We start from the raw sequence: 20,486 nt of genomic DNA, 5'->3' as shown, positions 1-20,486 counted from the left end.
ATACTGAAACACTATAACAAAAGTAATTGTATATATACTGTGTAGCTCTTATTTAGCATCCTCGGCATAAAGTAGAGGCATTTTCCTCTTCATCTTGGGGAAAGCTTCTACAATCAGAGGCAGTACAAAAATTTGAATAAATATTTAAAGCTTACTATTTTAATAAATCCCAGAATGATCTACAGAATCCAATACCGGAGACAGCACTTAGTCTGAAAAAAGAAGATAACGAATTTGATTTAGATATTACTTATCTATTTAAGAAAGCTGACAATGATAACTTATTTAGTGTCCGCAGTCATATAAACCCAAACAAACAACAACAATGATAACTTATAGTCTTGGAAGTATGAAATTGAAAAATACATACATGAGCCTAGGTCAGAATGTACTGGTCTGAGAATATATTTGATTGGTGGAGAAGACACGAAAATATCTACCCGTCATTATCGAAAATGGCCAAGGATTTTCTCGGAACGCCAGCAAAATCTGTACCTGCGGAAAGGCTAATTTCAAGAGCAGCTTTAACAATAACAAAGCCAAGAAATCTGCGAGGCGTTTACTTCATGAAAAATGTTATCTGCCTTATCATGGCATATCAATTCCGATTTAAAAATGTGCTAAATTTGTTATTTAAAATAAAATCTAGTTTGCAATTGTATTTTCAGCAGGATTAGGTAAGTATCATTAATTATTATTTTTAATTTACATTTTTGTAAATCGTTTTAGCAAAAAAGTGTTCAATAAATTAAAATAGGTTATGTTAAAATAATGTTATCTTTTTCACAAATAAATACGCTTTAGAGTATTCATTATTAGTCAAGATATTTCAAGATTTCTTGTTTTCTTGACAAGAAATCTTGGTATTGATATAAAATTTCTTGTCATGTCTTGAAATCTAAAATTACTTCTTGTCTTGATCTTGTCTTGAAATCAAGACAAGATCAAGACAAGATCTTGAAATTTTCAAGAAGTTGGCAACCCCTATTTCTTGGACTGGAACGCCCCGACGTAATCGTCGAGCAACCCCTTCACAGTGACCGTGTTACCATTTGGTGTGCTGTAGCCGCACAAGGCATATTGGTCCCTTATGTCATTGAAGCAAACGATGGACCGCCATTAACTGTTAATCAGGAGCGCTACAGAGGACAGACTATCACTCTATTTATTCAATCGTCAGCAATTTTTGACGTGCCAGGAGTCTACCACTTAATCAAGAATATATTTAGTAGGATGGGGCAAAGTGCCACAGGGCCAGGGTATCTTTTCGAATAATTTGGTGTGATTTTCCATACCGGACCATAGCATAGCGCACATAGATTTCCCATAGCACTAACGGACCTAACGCTACCTTATGTGTACATTTGGGGAATGCTGAAGGAGACTGTTTTTCGTACCGATCTATCGTCCGTCATTCCATAATTGACGACTAAAATTCAAGATTTTTTGCGTGCCATTCAACAGCCTTCGTTCTCAAACATGATCGAGAACCTTCGTCAACGCTAAGAAAAATTCTTGAAACTGAACGGAAGGCATCTTGAACATCTGTTTTATCGCGTGAATAATGTTTGCAAGACTGTATCATGTATACTAAATATATAAATAATAATAACCATTCCAATATTCATATCAGTACTATTTATTTTGCCGCATGCTGTACTAGAATTCATAGCAGATTACAATTTTATCCCCACAAAAGAAAAACAACAGAATCAGAAACCTACCACAAAAATCCTCTGAGTATATCTAGTTTGATAGGTCGTCACAACGGTCTGAGGTCCAACAATAAATTCTTATTGCCAATTTTTGCACCTTTTGTACAAATATTTATTTTTCTATATTTTCCGTATCTATGTTTGTTGTAATGTGCAGCTTAAAAAACTTAATTTTTACCTTTATCGTGTTTTTAGCATATTTGAATTTCGTGTTTTTTTTTCATAGTAAATTCTTACCAAAATATTATTTAATAAATAAGTCATGAGTAATTAAAAACAAATACTAAAATTTTCCTTACCGAGAAGGCACATCTCCAAAAACGACATTTCTTGAATAGCTTCATAAGTAATATCTCCATATTTTTTTAAAACTGACTTTATTTCTTCTCTTAACTTTTCTTGAATATGTGGGTGTTTAGCTAACTCATAAAGAGTAAAAGAAATTGCGCTGCTAGTTGTTTCATATCCAGCAAGGAAAAATTGTATTGATATAGCAGAAAGCACGACTAAAATTGATAAATGTTTTAAATATTTGTATTGTTATAAAACTATAATTAAAAATGATTTTATACACAGAATAATAATAGTTATATAAGCGACAAATACAAGGAACAATAGTTACTTAAGGAATGTAATTTTCATAACACTAACAATAGTGGCTCAATCCCATATAAACATACAATAATACTAAATTAAACATGGCACAAGAAACCAGTTTCAGAACCTTACTACTTGTGAGTTCTTCCGGGTTGAGAATTGATCGTGAATACAAAAAGTTCTTAATGAAGAACCATACAATACATTACATATGTTTAAATCTTAATTTAATATAAAAATAGTTTCAAAAGTTACGCATCACCTAAATTTATGGTCATTTTCATAGTTGATTTTTTCATGAACATTAACAGATGCTGCTATTTTTTTTTATTTTAGATTTTTTTTATGGAATTTACACAGTTGAGCAAAGGTTTACTCAAACTTATTTTAGTATAGTATAGTTGATCCAAAAAATGGCATAACCCAGACATCCAAAGTGAAAGTTATCCTTCAACACCAAATTGTTCTATATGGTCCACACAATGTCCAGAAAAAAGTCACACCATTTTGAGCGTCGGGTTTGCGGGGGGGTGGGGGAGAAATCGGTAAATTCGTAGTTTTTAAAGTTTTTCGCCAATATTTCTAAAACTATGCGGTTTAGCATGAACAAACCTCTATACAAAATTGTTGTACATTAAATTTGAAATAAAAAAGGCCCTAAAAAGGCATCTTTCTAAAATGAATGGTTCCAAAGTTATGGAGGTAGTATAGTATAACTGGTCCAAAAAAAGGCCTAACCCAAACATCCAAAGTAAAAGTTTTCCTCCAACACCAAAATGTTCTATATGGTCCACATAGTAAAAAGTTCACTAAAAAGTTACACCATTTTGAGCGTCCGGTTTGGGAGGGAAATGGGAGAGAAGCCGGTAAATTAGTAGTTTTTTTAAGTTTTTCGTCAATATTTCTTAAACTATGCTTTACCGTAAACAATGTAACACAAAAAAATATTCTACATGAAATTTAAAACAAAAAATGTTCTATACATAATTGTTAAGAAATCAACGGTTCCAGAGTTACGGAGGGTGAAAAGTCGAGGTTTTCGATACTTTTTATATTTTTTGGGCAATATTTATGATATAACTATACCAAAAACCCAGACATTCAAAGTGAAAGTTATCCTCCAACAATAAATTGTTCTATATGGTCCACATAATGTTCAGAAAAAGGTCACGGTATTTTGAGCGTCGGGTTTGGGGGGAGACAGGGGGGAGAATTCGGTAAATATAAAAAGTATCGACATCCTCCACTTTTCACCCTTCGTAACTCTGGAACCGTTGATTTTATAACAATTATGTATGGAACCTTTTTTGTTTTAAATTGTATGTAGAACATTTTTCTATGGAACATTCCTTACGCTAAAGCATAGTTTTAGAAATATTGACGAAAAACTTAAAAAAAACTACTAATTTACCGACTTCTCCCCCACCTCCCCCCCAAACCGGACGCTCAAAATAGTGTAACTTTTTAGTGAACAATATGTGGACCATATAGAACAACTTGGTGTTGGAGGATAACTTTCACTTTGGATGTCTGGGTTTGGGTCTAACTATACCAAACTAATTTTTGTGTTTATACTAAGTGAAACAAAACAAATGTTTTTCCTATGTAAAGTTTGAGACAACCTGTAGGAAGGAACCAGGTAAAAGTGTGAGTTATCATTGAAATTGTAATATAGTCTTATGCTTATGATTTATGAACATTTTCTTTTTTAAATATCCCCGATATCTTTAGAAACATAGAAAATATACGGTTTTATTCTTAACCATGTGTTTTAACTGAAACAAAAGTTTGAGACACCCTGTAAGGAGGAAAGGCTACAAAGGCTAATACTTCTAAATTATCTTGTAGCCTCATATTTTGTGAATATTCTATTTTAATAGTTTCTCGGATACTTTTAATAACAAAGAAACTGCACGGTTTTAATCTGTAATATGTGTTTTAACTAACGACATGCGATACGTGTGGAGTAGGGTGCATCGAAAAAATAAAAGTTGGAAATGTTATATCTAATAGTGTGAAAAAGTTGCTAGTGTTATTTTTCAACATATTAGTATTTTAATTTTTTTTTCTAAGCGAATCTTCTGCTCCCCCAACGACCTTGAATTTTATTAAACATCTGATTTTTACGGAAATTTAAATTTATATTATTTGGAATAAAATATGTGCTAACTCGATCTAAGGTCAATTAAAGAAAACTTAAAATGTTTTCAATTACAAATTTAAACGATATTTAAAGTTTTATTTGTTTTTTCAGTCTCCCCAACCCCCTTGAAATGTCCCGCTTCGTGAGTCAGTGCGTGTAATTTTCACTTATGTTTTGGTGCGATGCCTTACTTGGTTATTATTGTTGTTTGTAAATTAAAGATTTTTAAAATAGATAAACCAGGACCATGGGGAATAAAATCAAGATGTGCTGTGGACCGCCCCATTTTTGGGCAACCACCAAATATACCTGAAAATGTTTTACCGAAATACAAACAAGCGATAAAGTTTTGTGGTTGCAAGCGGATAAAAAACTCAGTAAGAAAGAGCCAAAATTTTCTGGTATTGCCGAACAGGTTGCAATTAAGTTGGAGGAAATATGGAAAAAGGCTTTAATTCCAATAATTTAACATACAAGAATTATTCAGCTTTTAAAAGCCTATCATGACAAATATATGAAACTTATGAAACCATTTAAGAACAGGCAAAACAGTGAATTTTACAAAAATAAAATTCAATGCTTTAAGAACAAAAGTAAAACTACAGGTTTCGATCTTGCAGCATGCAAATGTGACACTCTGATTACCTAATTGTCTTTGTAGCAAATCGCAAAAAGTGCCTCTGAATGAGCGTGAATTTTTATCAATCAATCAAAGAGGTCCCATAAAAATGGTGTTAAGCTCGATTGATAGGGAGAACAATAACAAATATAATCAGAGATAACAACGGTAAAAGAAGAAAGTTACCGACGCAAAGACAAAACTTTAGCTCAAGTAAAAAGCAGTACCAAGTTTTATTGTCAATCGATCATGGAAGAACACATAACACTTGTGCATGAGCCAGGGTGCAAACATTTCGGATATGGGTATCCCCTGTCTGGTACATCCAGAAAGTATCAAATCCAGTTATTGCATGTGACGAAACAATCGTAAATACTGGCGTTAAGGGTGATGTAATACAGCTGTTAGAAGAACATCTTAAAAAACCGCTTCAGTGGTTTGTATGTCTGCGACATTCAAATGATCTACCCCTTGGGCCCTTGGACATCAAAAGAAATTTACCAGTGACCAAATCAAAAAACGTGAGGGTCTTCAAACTTTCTCCTATAAAAATTTTTATTCAAACGACTACTTTGAGTTAATTAACTAACAAGAATATCATCTTACAGAACCACCTATATCTCTAGATTTTCGAGTGACAATCTGCGAGATTTTATTAAGAACCCTAACTTAGACCCTTGTAACATTGAGATTGAGAAATATCACTACCACAAACAATGTGTAGAACGATGTGTCAAGCTTGTGACACAAGCTTCTCTAGCAGTATATGGAGCGTATTCGAGGGATGGATTTATAAAAACTCGAATTGATTCCAGAAAAACTATGCCTAACTATGCTAAATTGGAAGACATCTTCGAATAGAATGCTTTTACCATATCTTTTTGTAATATTTATGTACCTAATTTTGTACTTTCCTTTATATTTATTTTAGTATTAAAAAACTTGGGTGACGTCAGGGAGACGGATAAATTAGGCTATTTTGTTATAAAAAGAATATTTTAGTATACTTTTCTTAAGTTAAATTTTTAATAGCCTTGTGAAACCAGAAAATACATATTTTCCAATTTAAACCGAATTCATTTATTCAAGTTCTATAAGCTATTACATTTCCCTTACAAAATAAATTCGCATATTAATGCATTTTTTCTAATTTTTAGTTGCCGTGGGGGGCAGACAATTTTTTTAATTTAACGCAATTTTACTAAAATACTAAATAGTGTGTTAGGCAACTTTTGTGAGCTATTACATTTTCGTTTCGAAGTAAAAATTTTTTTCGTATGTTAACATTTTTTCAAAATTTTTAATTGTCTTGGGGAAACACAAGATATTTTTCAATTTCGAAAAAATTTTACCAAAATACTTAACAGTTGATTGGGCAACTTTTGTGAGGTATTACTTTTCCATCGCAAAAAAAAAATTTTTTTCGCCTTTTTCGATGCACCCTAGTGTGGAGGCCATGTCTTATCATACACTAAGGTGAAATTATTTCCTATATACACTGCGAAAGGAACAAAGTGTTCACAGAAACTCTCCGTGCAATGTACCTCTCGTTCCTAAAAGAGCCTCCACGTAGACACCAAATCCTTATTTACTCTCAAGGAAATTATTCCACCCCAAAAACAGCACATAGTCTCTAGTCTCCATTAAACAATATCATCTCTTTTTTGCGCTGTGGACACCGCTCACGTGGTTGACAACTAAACTCTTACGGTGTCGACAAGAATTGGCAACGTTATGTTCCTTTCTGTTTTAAAGGTTTATGAACTGTTATTTTTTATTGTTAATTTTTTTTTCAGTTTAAACACGTTTACATTTATGATTACATAAATAAGTAATATAATAAATAACTTAATATAACTTACATCACTTATAAAACATATACATTTTATTTAATTACACTTCAGTCTTTTTATACACTCCTTCACCACCTGTCTCCATATCCTCCTGTCCAATGCTAGTTCTTTCTATCTCTCAAAGTTACTTTTCTTCAAGTCTTCATAAACACTGTCCTTCCATCTTTTCCTTGGCCTGCCTTTCCTCCTCTTTTGTATTGGTCTTCGTGAGAGTACCATTTTTGGCATTCGTTTACTTCCCATTCTCTCGATGTGCCCCAAGTATCGTATTCTCTGTGCTTTGATCGTCGTCGTGATCGTTGGCCCTTGATATAGTTCTTCTAATTCTTTATTGGTTCTTCTTCTCCACTGACCTTCTATTTTCACACCTCCATATATTTCTCTTTCCATCTTTCTCTACCATCTTTCTAAAAGGTCTGTTTCTGACTTTTTGAGCACCCATGTTTCGCATACCTATGTTACTGTAGGTCTGATAACAGTCTTATAAATTCTTATTTTTGTTTTTCTTGATACGTATTTGGATTTCAATAATGTGCGTAATGCTCCATATTTTTTATTTCCTTTAGCTATTCTTGCCTTTATCTCCCCTTCTTCATGGCCATTTTCATCTATTCTGGCTCCCAGGTAAATAATTTCTTTGGCTCTTTTGAACGAGTATGTTTTTTCTCCATCTATTTGTACTATGATGTTATTCTCTTTTTCTTTTTGGATCTCTCCCATTATCATATACTTTGTCTTTTCTTCATTTATTTTAAGTCCGAATTTTTTGGCTTCTATTATGTTTTTCAATAACTTTTGTAGTTCTTTTTTGCTTGTTGCTAATAGCGTCAGATCATCTACAAATGCTATGCATTGGTGGCCGTTTTTAAATATCGTTCCTTCCATGTTTATTCTGCTTTTCCTGATTATTCCTTCCAATGTTAGATTGAATGCCGTTGTTGATAGTGGGTCTCCTTGTCGTAATCCTTCCTTGGTTTCAAACTTTTTGGATGTATACCCTTTCCAAGCTATTTCGTTTGTTGTGTTTTCCATCGTCATCTTTATCATCCTGACAATTTTACTTGGTATCCCCAATTCTTTCATCAGTTCGTACATCTGCTGTCTATTTACTGTGTCGTAAGCCTGCTTAAAGTCTATGAACAAAGCATATAGTACTGTTTTATGTTCGTAACAGGTAGTCTGTATTTCTTTTAAGGCAAATATTTGGTCAGTCGTTGATCTGTTGTTTCTAAAACCTGCCTGGTATTCTCCCAGTATTTTTTCCGAATATTGACTTAGCCTTTTTCTTATACTTTGTGCCAAGATTTTGTAAACTATTTCTAATAGTGCGACGCCTCTGTAGTTTTCGCATAGCATTCTATCACCTTTTTTATGTATAGGGCATATCCTTGCTATGGTCCACTCTTCTGGCATTTTTTCTGCTTCCCGTATTTTTTTTATCAGGTCATGTATCTCTCTCTGTAATCTTTTTCCTCCTAATTTTATCATTTCGGTCGATATTTCTGTTATTCCTGGGCTTTTGTTATTTTTCAAGCTCTTTATTTCGTTCTTTATTTCTTGTTCTGTGGGCATTTCTATTGCTATCTGATCATCTTCAATTTCATGGTTTGTTTCCTTTTGTACTTCGCTCTTATTTAGCAGTTCTGTGAAATAGTTTTGCCAGTTTTCCATTATTTTTTCCGGCTCATTTAGCAACAGCCCTTTATCATCTCTCATATATGGGTTGTTTTTTTGATATCCTCTTTCCATTTTTTTTGCTTCCTGGTAGAATGATCTTATTTCTTCTTTTTTGAAATTTTTCTTCTATTTCTTTCAGTTTGTTCTCGTTATATTTTCTCTTTTTGCTTCTAGATTTTCTTTTCATGATTTTTCTCAATTCTCTGTATTCTTCTCTAGTGCTTTCTTCGTCATTTGTGAGATTTTTGCGTCTTACCTTTATTATTGCTTCTGCTACTTCTTGATATTCTTCATCATACCAATCTTTTGTTTTGTGTCTTCTTTTGGTTTTCGCTAGGATTGCTTTACTTGTATTCAAGATTGCTTCTTTGATATTTTCCTATTGCTTGTCTGGGTTTGACGTTTCTTGTTCCCTGATTAGTCTGTTGGTTATTCCCTGTTCATATTTCTTCTGTGTGTTGTTATCTTTTAGTAGTCATATGTTGAATTTTTTTCTTTTGTTTTATTGTTTTTCTTTATGTTATGCTCGATTTTGTATTCTGCTCTCACCAAGTAGTGGTCAGAGTTACAGTCCGCCCCTCTCATGCTCTTTACATTTATTACATTGTTTGCATGTTTCTTCTCTATTAAAATATGGTCTATCTGATTTACTGTCTTTTTATCAGGGGAAATCCACGTTCCTTTATATATATCTCTTCGGCGTAATTGTGTGCTTCTTATCACCATTTGCCTTTATGTTGCAAAGCCTATTATTCTTTGGCCATTATCGTTCGACACCTCATGCTTACTATATTTCCCTATTATGTGTTCGTATATATTATTCTCTCTTCCGACTTTGGCGTTGCAGTCGCCCATTATTATTTTGATGTCAAACCCTGGTAATTTATCACATTCTCTTTCCAATTGCTCGTAGAATTCATCTTTTTCTTCTTCTGTGGCATCTTCGCAATCGGTGCGTGTACATTTATTATACTTATGTTTCGTTTGTCCCCTTTTAATCTTATTGTGCATAATCTATCTGATATTGGTTTGAATGCCATTACTCTTTCCTTCCATTTCCGCTGTATTATAAAACCTGTTCCTAACCTTCGGGTTTCTCCCCCGCTTTTAAAAAATACCACGTCTTCTATTTCTACTACCTCGGTCTCCAATTGTTTTGTCTCTTGTAAAGCTATTATTTCTACATTACATCTTTTAATTTCTCTAATTAATTCTTTGAGTTTTCCCGTTTCGTATGTGCTTCTTACATTCCATGTACCCAAGTTAACTTTAGTTTCCTTTTTGTTATTTTTGCTTCTTGCTTTTTCCATTACCTGCGTCGTTTCCGTCTTCTTTATCTCTGTTGAAAACTGTATCTTGTCATTTTTCGGCTTTTCTTTTTTATTGCTGTCTTTATTTGTCTTATTTCCATAGTTCGTAATCCTCTTTTTTGCATTTTTCGTCGTCATTTGTTTCCTTTCATTGCTATTGCTTAGTTTTTTGCTTTGGTTTCTAACACCAACGTTTGGTTCATTCCATTCCAGCGCCATATTTCATGATCGGCATATATTTTCTTATACCCTACTTTCACTATTCTCCCTTCCTTTTTTAGTTCTTGCGCTTTTTGTGTGACACGTTTCTGTACAATTCTGTCGTATCTTTAGAAACATAGAAACTATACGGTTTTATTCTTAACCATGTGTTTTAACTGAAACAAAAGTTTGAGACACCCTGTAAGGAGGAAAGGCTACAAAGGAGGATATACCTCAAAATTATCTTGTAGCCTCATATTTTGTGAATATTCTATTTTAATAGCTTCTCGGATACCTTTAATAACAAAGAAATTGCACGGTTTTAATCGGTAATATGTGTTTTAACTAACGACATGCGATACGTGAGGAGGTCATGTCTTATCATACACTTAATTGAAATTCTTTCCTATATACACTGCGAAAGGAACAAAGTGTCCACAGAAATTCTCCGTGCAATGTACCTCTCGTTCCTAAAAGAGCCTCCACGTAAACACTAAATCCTTACTTACTCTCAAGGAAATTATTCCACCCCAAAAACAGCACATAGTCTCTAGTCTCCATTAAACAATATCATCTCTTTTTTGCGCTGTGGACACCGCTCACGTGGTTGACAACTAAACTCTTACGGTGTCGACAAGAATTGGCAACGTTATGTTCCTTTCTGTTTTAAAGGTTTATGAACTGTTATTTTTTATTGTTAATTTAGTTTTTTTTTCAGTTAAAACACGCCATATTAAAGAATAAAACTTTCTAGTTTCTTTGTTTCTTAAGATATTAGGGACATTCAAAAAACAAAATGTTTTTAAAATATAAGACTATAATATGATTTCCGTGTATACTCACACTTATACCTCGTCCTCCCTACAGGGTGTCTCAAACTTAGGCAAAAGACGTATCTATCAGACAAAACATATCTTTTCTTTTACCCGGTATAAGTTCAAAAGAGAAGTTTGAGTAAACCTTTGCCCAAGTGTGGAAATACTAAAGAAAAATCTAAAATAATGAAAAAAAATTAGAGGAATCCGTTCATCTGTTCACGAAAAATTCAATTATGAAAATGAGCACAATAGGGGATGCATAACTTTTGAAACTATATGTGAATTAGTTGGAATAATTGAACTGTTTGTGCTTATTATTTTGTCATAAAAAACTCACGGATATTGTATCGTTTTCCTGGTTGTTATTTAATTATTAATACACATTTTATAATTTCTCATTAAGTTTAAATTAACATTGCTTACAATTATTATCAAATTAGGATAATGTGTATATGAATTAAATGGGCATCTCAATGTGATATAGACCTGGATCTTTCGTACCAAAAACAAAATTAATTAATAGCAAGCTGAAAACACAGTCCATCCAATACACTCACCGTTGCACGTCATTATCTACGTCAGAGATCTAAGTTGACATTGTTGCCCAATTTCAAAAAATTCTTGAATTCATTTTAAATCAAATGTATCAAATAATTTTTGCAGAAGTGTAATAATCAAATAATCAAATAATCAAATAATTTTTTTTATACAACAAAATAAATTAATATTCAATGTAAATAAATAAAAACTTTATAAATAGAAAACAAGAATTAAGTTATAATCTTACGTTAAAATAAATAATAAAAACAGTAAATATAATAAAAAAAATACTTAGGTATATGTAGTAAAAAATAAGAACAAATTTAATATGAAGTGTCATCACCGCAATTGTCAAATAAATGTTACCAATCTATTCCAAAATATCACCTTTCTTCGATCACAGTTAGGGTGTAATACGAACAAGTGTACTTTATAAAACCGCTTAATAGAAATGTCTAGTGTATAATTAATATGAGGGTGTAATTCCAATTTACTCGGCTAAATGATTCTAAAAAGGAACAGACCAACTGCCTAAATATTTCGTATTGGTATCATGTGACGTCACGGGCTATGACGCGGATGACGCGCAACGGTATGTATATTGGACGGACTATACTTGGAATTGCATGAGAGTAAAGACCTGATAGTTCGTCTTTAAATAGAAAGCATCACGTACATAGGAAATATCGTTTTATCATAATTAATAGCTATGAATTTGACTTGGTAACTTAAAAACAATGCCAGATAACCGAGCTGTAAAAGTAATCCAGAGATGGAAACCCAAAGAAAATAGAACAAGAGGAAGGCCCCGTAAAAGATGGATAGACGACGTAGAGGGGGTCTTAAAACCATGAATATCAGGCAGTGGCGAAGGAAAGTATCCGACAGGACAGAATAGAAGAAAATTGTTAAGCAAGCCAAGACTCAAAGGATTATAGCCAGAGACATGTAAAGAGAATAGACTTGGCTAGGGATATGCCACTCAATGCATCGAGGTGTAACGCCCACATAGGATTGAGCGGTCTAGCCATCTTTGTCGGTCACATGCGCGGGGTCGCTTGGTTAAAAGAGATAGATAGACCACCGATCGACTGTTTACATGCTGTTTCCGCGTCATGCTTTTTTGGTAAGTATGCCGAGTCTAGGCTTAATATATCAATGGTTATAGCGCCATTAGAAGAAAAAGAAGAATTGTTTACTTACCATCATCTTCTTGACTTAGCTCTTTTTTCTCTTTTAAGTCGTTCAGGATATCAATTAAATCGTTGAAAGTAGAGTTATTTGTACGAGATTTCATCGTTTTGGTGAAGGCTTCAGCAAAATAGGTCATTGCATCTTTCGGTATAAATTCTAGTTTCATTCGTTCAACCCAACTTGGTTTAAAAAAATATATCGTTTGGGCAAAAGCGTTCCTTAGAGAAAACTCGAAGCATTGTCTACCATAATTTCTGAATAATGAAGGTCTTTCGTCGAAACAATGAGAATCAATCCCTAAAATTAATCAATTATAACTTCATACTTAATACTATGTTATACTGGGTTGGGATAAAGTATGGAACCAAGCAAATATCTTTTAAACGAAAAGAAAAATATTTATGAAACTTTGCATGCAAGTACAGTGACGCAAAAGGCATCTGTTGCCATATTTTTTGTTACTATTCCACTTCCGGTTTCACCGGAAAAACCCTTAACTTATTTAACTTAAATGGGACACCCTATATATTTTTGGGGATTTTAAAAGAACCTGTTATTTTTAATTCATACATACCAAATTTGGTAGAGAAAATTTGTTAAAAAGTGTCTGTAGATAATTTTTTGTATTTATACAACGTAATAGGAAATAAACGAGTACCATCTATACTGTAAACTAAAATTGTTGTTTACATGCACTGCATGACTTATTTGAATTTAGTATAGTAGGTAAAATTGTTACTGAACTAATTGACAGAAATAAGTTGTATTAAAAATGATTCATTTAAGTGAAAAAGATCATATTGAAATATTAACGATAATACGTTATGGTGAATTTTCATTTTTTGGAAGTGAATTTTTCAAATCCATGAATTGGACGTAGAGGATTTATAGAGTGGCCCGCTCGTTCTTCTGACCTCAACCTGTTAGGGTTTTTTTTCTTGGGTTTATCTAAAATTACGTGTTTACGTTACGCGACCAACATGCTTGCAGGATTTGAGACAAAGAATAATAATTGATGAATGTGAACTAATACGTGGATAAATCTTGCAAAAAGGGACTCACAAATTTATTTATAGCCTTGCACGTTGTCAGGAGGTGAACAGCAAACATTTTCAACATTTGAAATTATTTTTTTTTATTTTTAATATCATTGGTCTAACGTAAATAAATTAACCTATTTTTTAACTGTAAAGAGATTTATTTCTTGTTTTAATAGTTTTTTCCTCCAAATTGGTACGTATGAATTAAAAATAACAAGTTCTTTTAAAATCTGCAAAAATAGACAGGGTGTCCCATTTAAAGTAAATAAGTTAAGGGTATTTCCGGCGAAACCGGAAGTGGAGTAATAACAAAAAATATGGCATCAGATGCCTTTTGCGTCACTGTACTTGCATGCAAAGTTTCATAAATATTGTTCTTTTCGTTTCAAAGATATTTGCTTGGTTCCATACTTTATCCCAACTCTGTATAAAGAGCGTTATAAACAGCTTCTTAAGCAAGAGTGAGAAAATAACAATCAGGTTCCTATCGAACGTGTGAACTATATTATTTAACGAACGAGTGCGAAATAGGCCCATATCATGAGTGTTTATTATCGTTTTGTGTACCAGTGTGTTTAGATACCATTGGGTACGACTACATTTTGTAAACAAAGAAAAAATAAACAATATTACCGGATTTACACTCAGTTCTGTTCGACGTTTTCGTGGCGGAACTCAAAGGAGAGGCAGCGCGAGCACGAGTGGGTATTCACACTCAACTACTCTCTCTCTCACTTGCCGCCAGCAAAGCGGCAAGTGAGTAAGGGAGCAAGACGATGCTGTCGTCACATTCCAATCTTATAAGTCATTCGGTAAAAATGAGTTGTAGGAGATTGGCTAGGAACTGATGTGAACACCTTACTCGCGTCGATATCGTATTTTGGGCAATATTGCCGGCAGCAGCAGCAGCAGTGGCAATGGTTGAGTATAAATCCGGCAATGAAAAGATGGAACGTTGAACCCATGTCTTCTAGATCACGAGACCAAAAGCCAAATAAATTCCTGATCCTACTTACAGACCAGTCATCAGCGGTAAAAAACTGTAAAACCGTAAAATTTTGAGAATTAACACCACTTTTAATAAAAATTTGGATGGAAACTCGGTTGACCCTCTTCTTTAAAATCTACCCTATACCGAACCGAACTTTTGCCCTGCGGGTGAAAACAACCCCATGTAGGGATGAAAATTTTTCAGTCAAAATAATAATTATAGTCGGATAGTCAGAAGTCGATAGACTGACCAATTTTGAGTGAATTTTGTTCTATAATTTTTTTTTGCGAAGTTGATACTTTCCAAGTTACTTGCAATTGAAACTGTGCATTTTTCATTGAAAAAACTCACGTTTTATAACCAGTTTTTGTGGATAACTTAAAAAAATTAAGTTTATAGAAAATATCCTTAAAACCAAAATAGTAGCTAAAAACAAAGAGATTCGGGTCCGAAATACTTATGTAAACCCAACAACGACTGAGATATTGCTCTTTAAAAGATGGTTATTTTCGAAGAACCTCGAAATGGAGAACCTTCAATCTCAAATAACTCGAATGTGGTGAAATTTCTTGGACCGGGAGATATTAACAGAAGTTCAACCACGATTTTCTAAGTCCTGCCCTTTGCAATACTGGATGGTTAGAGAAGGTACTTACAATTTGTGGAAAAATCCACGGGTTTCCTGTGACATTTTCCTGTGAAAATTAGATTTTCCATGAAAAAAAAACTTTTTGGGCAGGACGGTTGCAAAAGGACTAAGGGAGTATACAGATATACAAACATGTAATAAAAATAATGAAATTTTCATAATTTTCTAAGTCCTGCCAACTTAATAAATTAATCATATTTATTTCATAATGACCAAAAAAAAATGTTGGCATGACGTCACCTAATGTTTAACTGTACTTGTTTCTTGGCAAATTCTGTATAAAATTTTCACTCTGGTTCCGTGATTTTCTAAGTCATAAAATAAATTTTGTTTCTAAGTCATAAAATAGATTTCAGTAGACATTATTCAAAAAAATGGCAGGATGTTTAGTTACACTTTAACTATAGTTAAAAAATTTGTAAGAAAATTCGAAAAAAAGAAAAGTCATGCCATTTCGCACATATCTCAAGAAGGTTAATATACAGGGTGTAACAAAAATACAGGTCATAAATTAAATCACATATTCTGGGACCAAAAATACTTCGAATGAACCTAATTTACCTCAGTACAAATATGCACAGAAAAAAAGTTATAGCCCTTTGAAGTTACAAAATGAAAATCGATTTTTGCGAATATATCGAAAACTATTAGAGATTTTTTATTGAAAATGGATATGTGGCATTCTTATGAAAGGAGCACCTTATCGAAAAATTATAGTGAAATTTGTGCTTCCATAAAAATTTTATGGGGGTTTTGTTCCCTTAAACCCCCCCAAACTTTTCTATACGTTCCAATTAAATTATTATTGTAATACCATTAGTTAAATTCTATATTTTTAAAACTTTTTTGGCTCTCAGTATTTTTTCAATAAGGCAGTTTTTATCGAGTTGCAGCTTCTTTTTTAATATGTTTACATAAATATTTTATGGGGGTATTGTTCCTTTAAACCCCCCAAATGTTTGTGTACGCTCCAATTAAACTATTACTGCGATACCATTAGTTAAACAAAATGTTTCTAAAACTTTTTTGCCTCTTTGTATTTTTTCGAGAAGGCACCTTTTATCGAGATATGGCTTCTTTTTTAATACGGTTCAAAATATACCTAAAAATGTAAATCATACATAAATTTTCATATTATTACCAAGTCTCCATAATCGTACTTAACCATATACAAATATGTGGTGGATTTGACAAATATTCAAAATATCTCGATAAAAACTGTCTTTTCGAAAAAGTACTAAGAGCCAAAAAAGTTTTAGAAATATTGTGTTTAATGGTACTACAATAATAATTTAATTGGAACGTACATAAAAGTTTGGGGGACTTTAAAGGAACTAAACCCCCATAAAATTTTTATAGGGTATCCAAATTTCACTATAATTTTTTCTTAAGATGCTTTTCATAAGAATGCCATATGTCCATTTTCAATAAAAAATCTTTAATAGTTTTCGATATATTGAAAAAAATCGATTTTCATTTTGTAAATTCAAAGGGTTGTAACTTTTTTTATATGCACATTTGTACTAAGGTAAATTAGCTTCAATCAAACTATTTTTGGTCCCAGAATATGTGATAAAATGTATGACCTGTATTTTCGTTACACCCTGTATATCTATTTTCAAAGAGGCAGGATGGTTGTATAGTTATTTCGTATAAAAAAATGAAATTGTGTGTCTGTAAAATTGTTTCAGGGTGTTATACAAACATATTCATATCACCACAATTTTCTGAGTCATACCATGTCGAGTATGCTTAAAAAACACTAATCTAAAACCGTTTATAACTTGGCAGGATAACCGCAAAGATGAATAATACAAAAAATTAATTTGTATATCATAAAACAATCGTATCCTATTAAATATTATTTTCCTGAATAATGTCTCGGAATTTTTACACACTTTTCAAATCTAATAGCAAACTGTAACATCTTTATTTTAAGTGATTAGATCATATTTTTATCTAAGTAAACGCAATAAAAGTAAAAAGACTAAGTTTTCACTCTAATGGCATATAAAACAACATAATGCTCTTCTACATCCCACCAGAATGAAAACAATGGCAACCTTCTCTGGTTACACCTCCGAGGCTTCTACAATTTGCAAGCCATACGGATGCTGACACTAAGGAAGATGAGGGAACTCCACAATTTACAATTCACGTCCCATCTGCTCAGCGCGGTAAAGTTCCAACGAGAATGGTTCCCTTCATACTCCACACAGAGTAAATGTAAATCAAAAATGAATAACCATTTTCAATTTCGTTGCAAAACGAAAACACAGCCGAACCATATTCTAGTCCAATCAGAGAGTGCTGCAAGCACCCCTACCGGTTTCGAAACTTATTAGTCTCTCATCAGGAGATGAGCCCAAACAAACCCCAACCATCATCCCAACCCCAACCAAAACAAACCCCAGCATGTAGTCCCGGATTGCAACGAACGAAATGGCATAGATGCCCTAGCGGCAACTGCTAGCAAAAATACTAAGTTTTCACTCTAATGGCATATAAAACAACATAATGCTATTCTACATCCCACCAGAATGAAAACAATGGGAACCTTCTCTGGTTACACCTCCGAGGCTTCTACAATTTGCAAGCCATACGGATGCTGAGACTAAGGAAGATGGGGGAACTCCACAATTTACAATTCACGTCCAAAGTAAATAAACATTTTTTACAATTTATTAGTAGGGAATTTACCTACCCATTATATTATACAGGGTGTCCAGAAGCTCTCATAACAAACGAAAACCGGAGATTCCTCAGATAATTTAAAAAAAACTCTAGTTCAATTCACCTAGTTCAAAAATGCTTCCGTGAAAAGCTAGAGCTCTTTAAAGATGGCGTCTTGTAATTCATCATCGTCATAATTCAACCCGGATCTATCCAATGCTGGATATAGGTCTCCCTCAGTCTTCTCCATGCATTTCTGTCCTGTGCTGTCTGCATCAAGTTTCTGTCGATCCGTTTGATGTCATCAGACCATCTGGGTGGCGGACGACCTCTACTTCGATATGCTTCGTCTAGAAGAAGCATATCTAAGTCTTGTAATTAGTTTCTTTAAAATAGCTGCAGAACGCTTTTATTTGGAAAAACGAAAACTGGTACACTTATTTATCTTCCAGAGGTCAATTGTCAAATGTCAATTATCAATTGTCAATTTTTAGTACCGGTCATAGGGGTCCGGTTTGGGTACGGAAACGGATATTTTATCGAATAACTTTTCTGTCTAACTTTTAAGCATTTCTGACACTGGATTATTAAATTCTGGGATAGTTTTGTACTAAAAGGTATTTTTGCTTTAACTTAGAAGAATACGCAGTGTTCTAGAAAAATTGATTTGAAACATTTTTCGTTTTTTAGTTTTTTGGGTTTAAAAGAATTTAGAAAAATTCTATTTAGGAAAACGAAAACTGCTACGTTTATTTCTCTTCCAGAGTTGAATCGATTTTATCAATTGTGAATTTCTGGTACTGGTCATAGGCATCAGTCTTGGGTAGATCAACGGATATTTTATCTCATAACTTATTGGTCTTTAAATTTTTAGACATTTTTGAGAGTAGAGTATTAAATTATGAGGTATTCTAGTACTAAAAATTACTCTTGCTTTAAGTCGGTAAATACACCGTTTTTTTAATTTTTAAAAAAATTTTTCAAATTCAACAAACGAAAAATTTTAAAATGGATTTTTCCAGAAAACCGTGCATCCTACTGACTTAAAGCAGGAGTACCTTTTAGTACTAGAATACCTCACAATTTAATAATCTAGTGTCAAAAATACCTAAAAGGGAAAGACAAAAAAGATTCCTATGACCGGTACTAGAGATTCGCAATTGATGGAATCGATTTAGCTCTGGAAGAAAAAAAGGCGGACCAGTTTTTGTCTTTCGAATTGGAAGCGTTCTGGAGATATAAAAAACTAATTACAACGCGCCATCTGTAAAGAGCTTTAGCTGCCTTAGGCAGGCTTACAATATTACACTTACCAATATTTTAGCCAACAAAATTCAAATCTAATATAAAAATGTGGAGTCGGTTTTTCTGTTGTTATCAATAAATTTTTGTTGCATAGCAATTTTATGCCGCCTGTCTATTTGTTGTTATCAATATATTTTTGTTGCATAGCAATTTTATCCCGCCTTCTTACTTGTTCTAACACAAAATACACACGCATGTAACAGGTGCTAAGTTGCCGCACACAACTGGTTTTCCTGATATTGTAGGATTGTAGATATTGTCCTGATATTGTTTCCTATATTTGATAGCAAAATGTACTAACACTAACAACACCAGAATAAATCTACTTGCAACTTTTTGCATTGTGTTCAGGATAACATCAGCAAAAGGTGTACAATATAAAAATGGGTGGAAATTGCATTTTAGTGAATAACATGCATCCAAAAGTGCATAAACCTGTCAAAATCAATGTATTGAGGGCAAAAATTTGTTATTTGGGAGGTTTATGGAGTTACGAATACGCAAGCAGAACCGACCTCCGAATCACCTATTGCCCGGAGTTGCGGCTAAGGCACGTCATCTGGAGTTTCGTGGGATATCGGCAATAAATTAAATAAAATAGATTATTCGAGGGTTTTTGGGATGGCCGAACACGAATATGACATTACAACCGACCCTTGGAACACCTGGTGCCCAGGGTGACTGATCTCGAATTTAGAGAGTTTTTGGAGGTCGATTCTGATGGCGTATTCATGTTCAGCAACCACAAAACTCCTCGAGTAATCTACTTGCATCACTTTAGTGTCTGAAAGCCTCGAAATTTAAGAATATGGCGTGTATATTAGTCACCCCGAGCACTAGGTAAAGATCTGTTCTAATGTGACATTCTTGTTCAGAAACCCCAAAAACCACCTGAGTAATCTGTCTGTATCAATTTACTGCCGAAATTAATATATAAATATGGTACATAAAATATCATTTTATTATAATGCTAAAATACAGGGTGTCCCAATTAAGAAAATACTCATTCCGAGTTTCAACCAAGCCCGTATACTAAAATTAAACATTTTGGTATACTATTAATAACTGACCATAGTAGACTATATTAAAAATCGTATAAACATAAATTAATAGAAGTTTGGATATCAAATAATTGAACAATATGTATAGGGGGTGAATGTT

At 33.2% G+C, this 20,486-nt stretch overlaps 1 protein-coding gene across 1 annotated transcript in view; it reads right to left on the bottom strand.

The window, feature by feature from the left end:
• LOC126887990 (cytochrome P450 6k1-like) overlaps positions 1-20,486 on the bottom strand; it is a 110,652-nt gene that overhangs the window by 25,238 nt on the left and 64,928 nt on the right. The window contains exons 4-5 of the mRNA XM_050655964.1: positions 12,677-12,964; positions 2,015-2,221 (exon numbers count right to left, since the gene is read on the bottom strand). Coding sequence (XP_050511921.1) covers positions 2,015-2,221; positions 12,677-12,964 — 495 coding nt within the window. The remainder of the gene's footprint in view (positions 1-2,014; positions 2,222-12,676; positions 12,965-20,486) is intronic.

Source organism: Diabrotica virgifera, chromosome 7, assembly GCF_917563875.1.
Source record: "Diabrotica virgifera virgifera chromosome 7, PGI_DIABVI_V3a".
In the NCBI taxonomy this organism is placed as follows: Eukaryota; Metazoa; Arthropoda; class Insecta; order Coleoptera; family Chrysomelidae; genus Diabrotica; species Diabrotica virgifera.
Note: the sequence above shows the minus strand (reverse complement) of the source record. Positions and strands in the feature narration are given on the sequence as shown.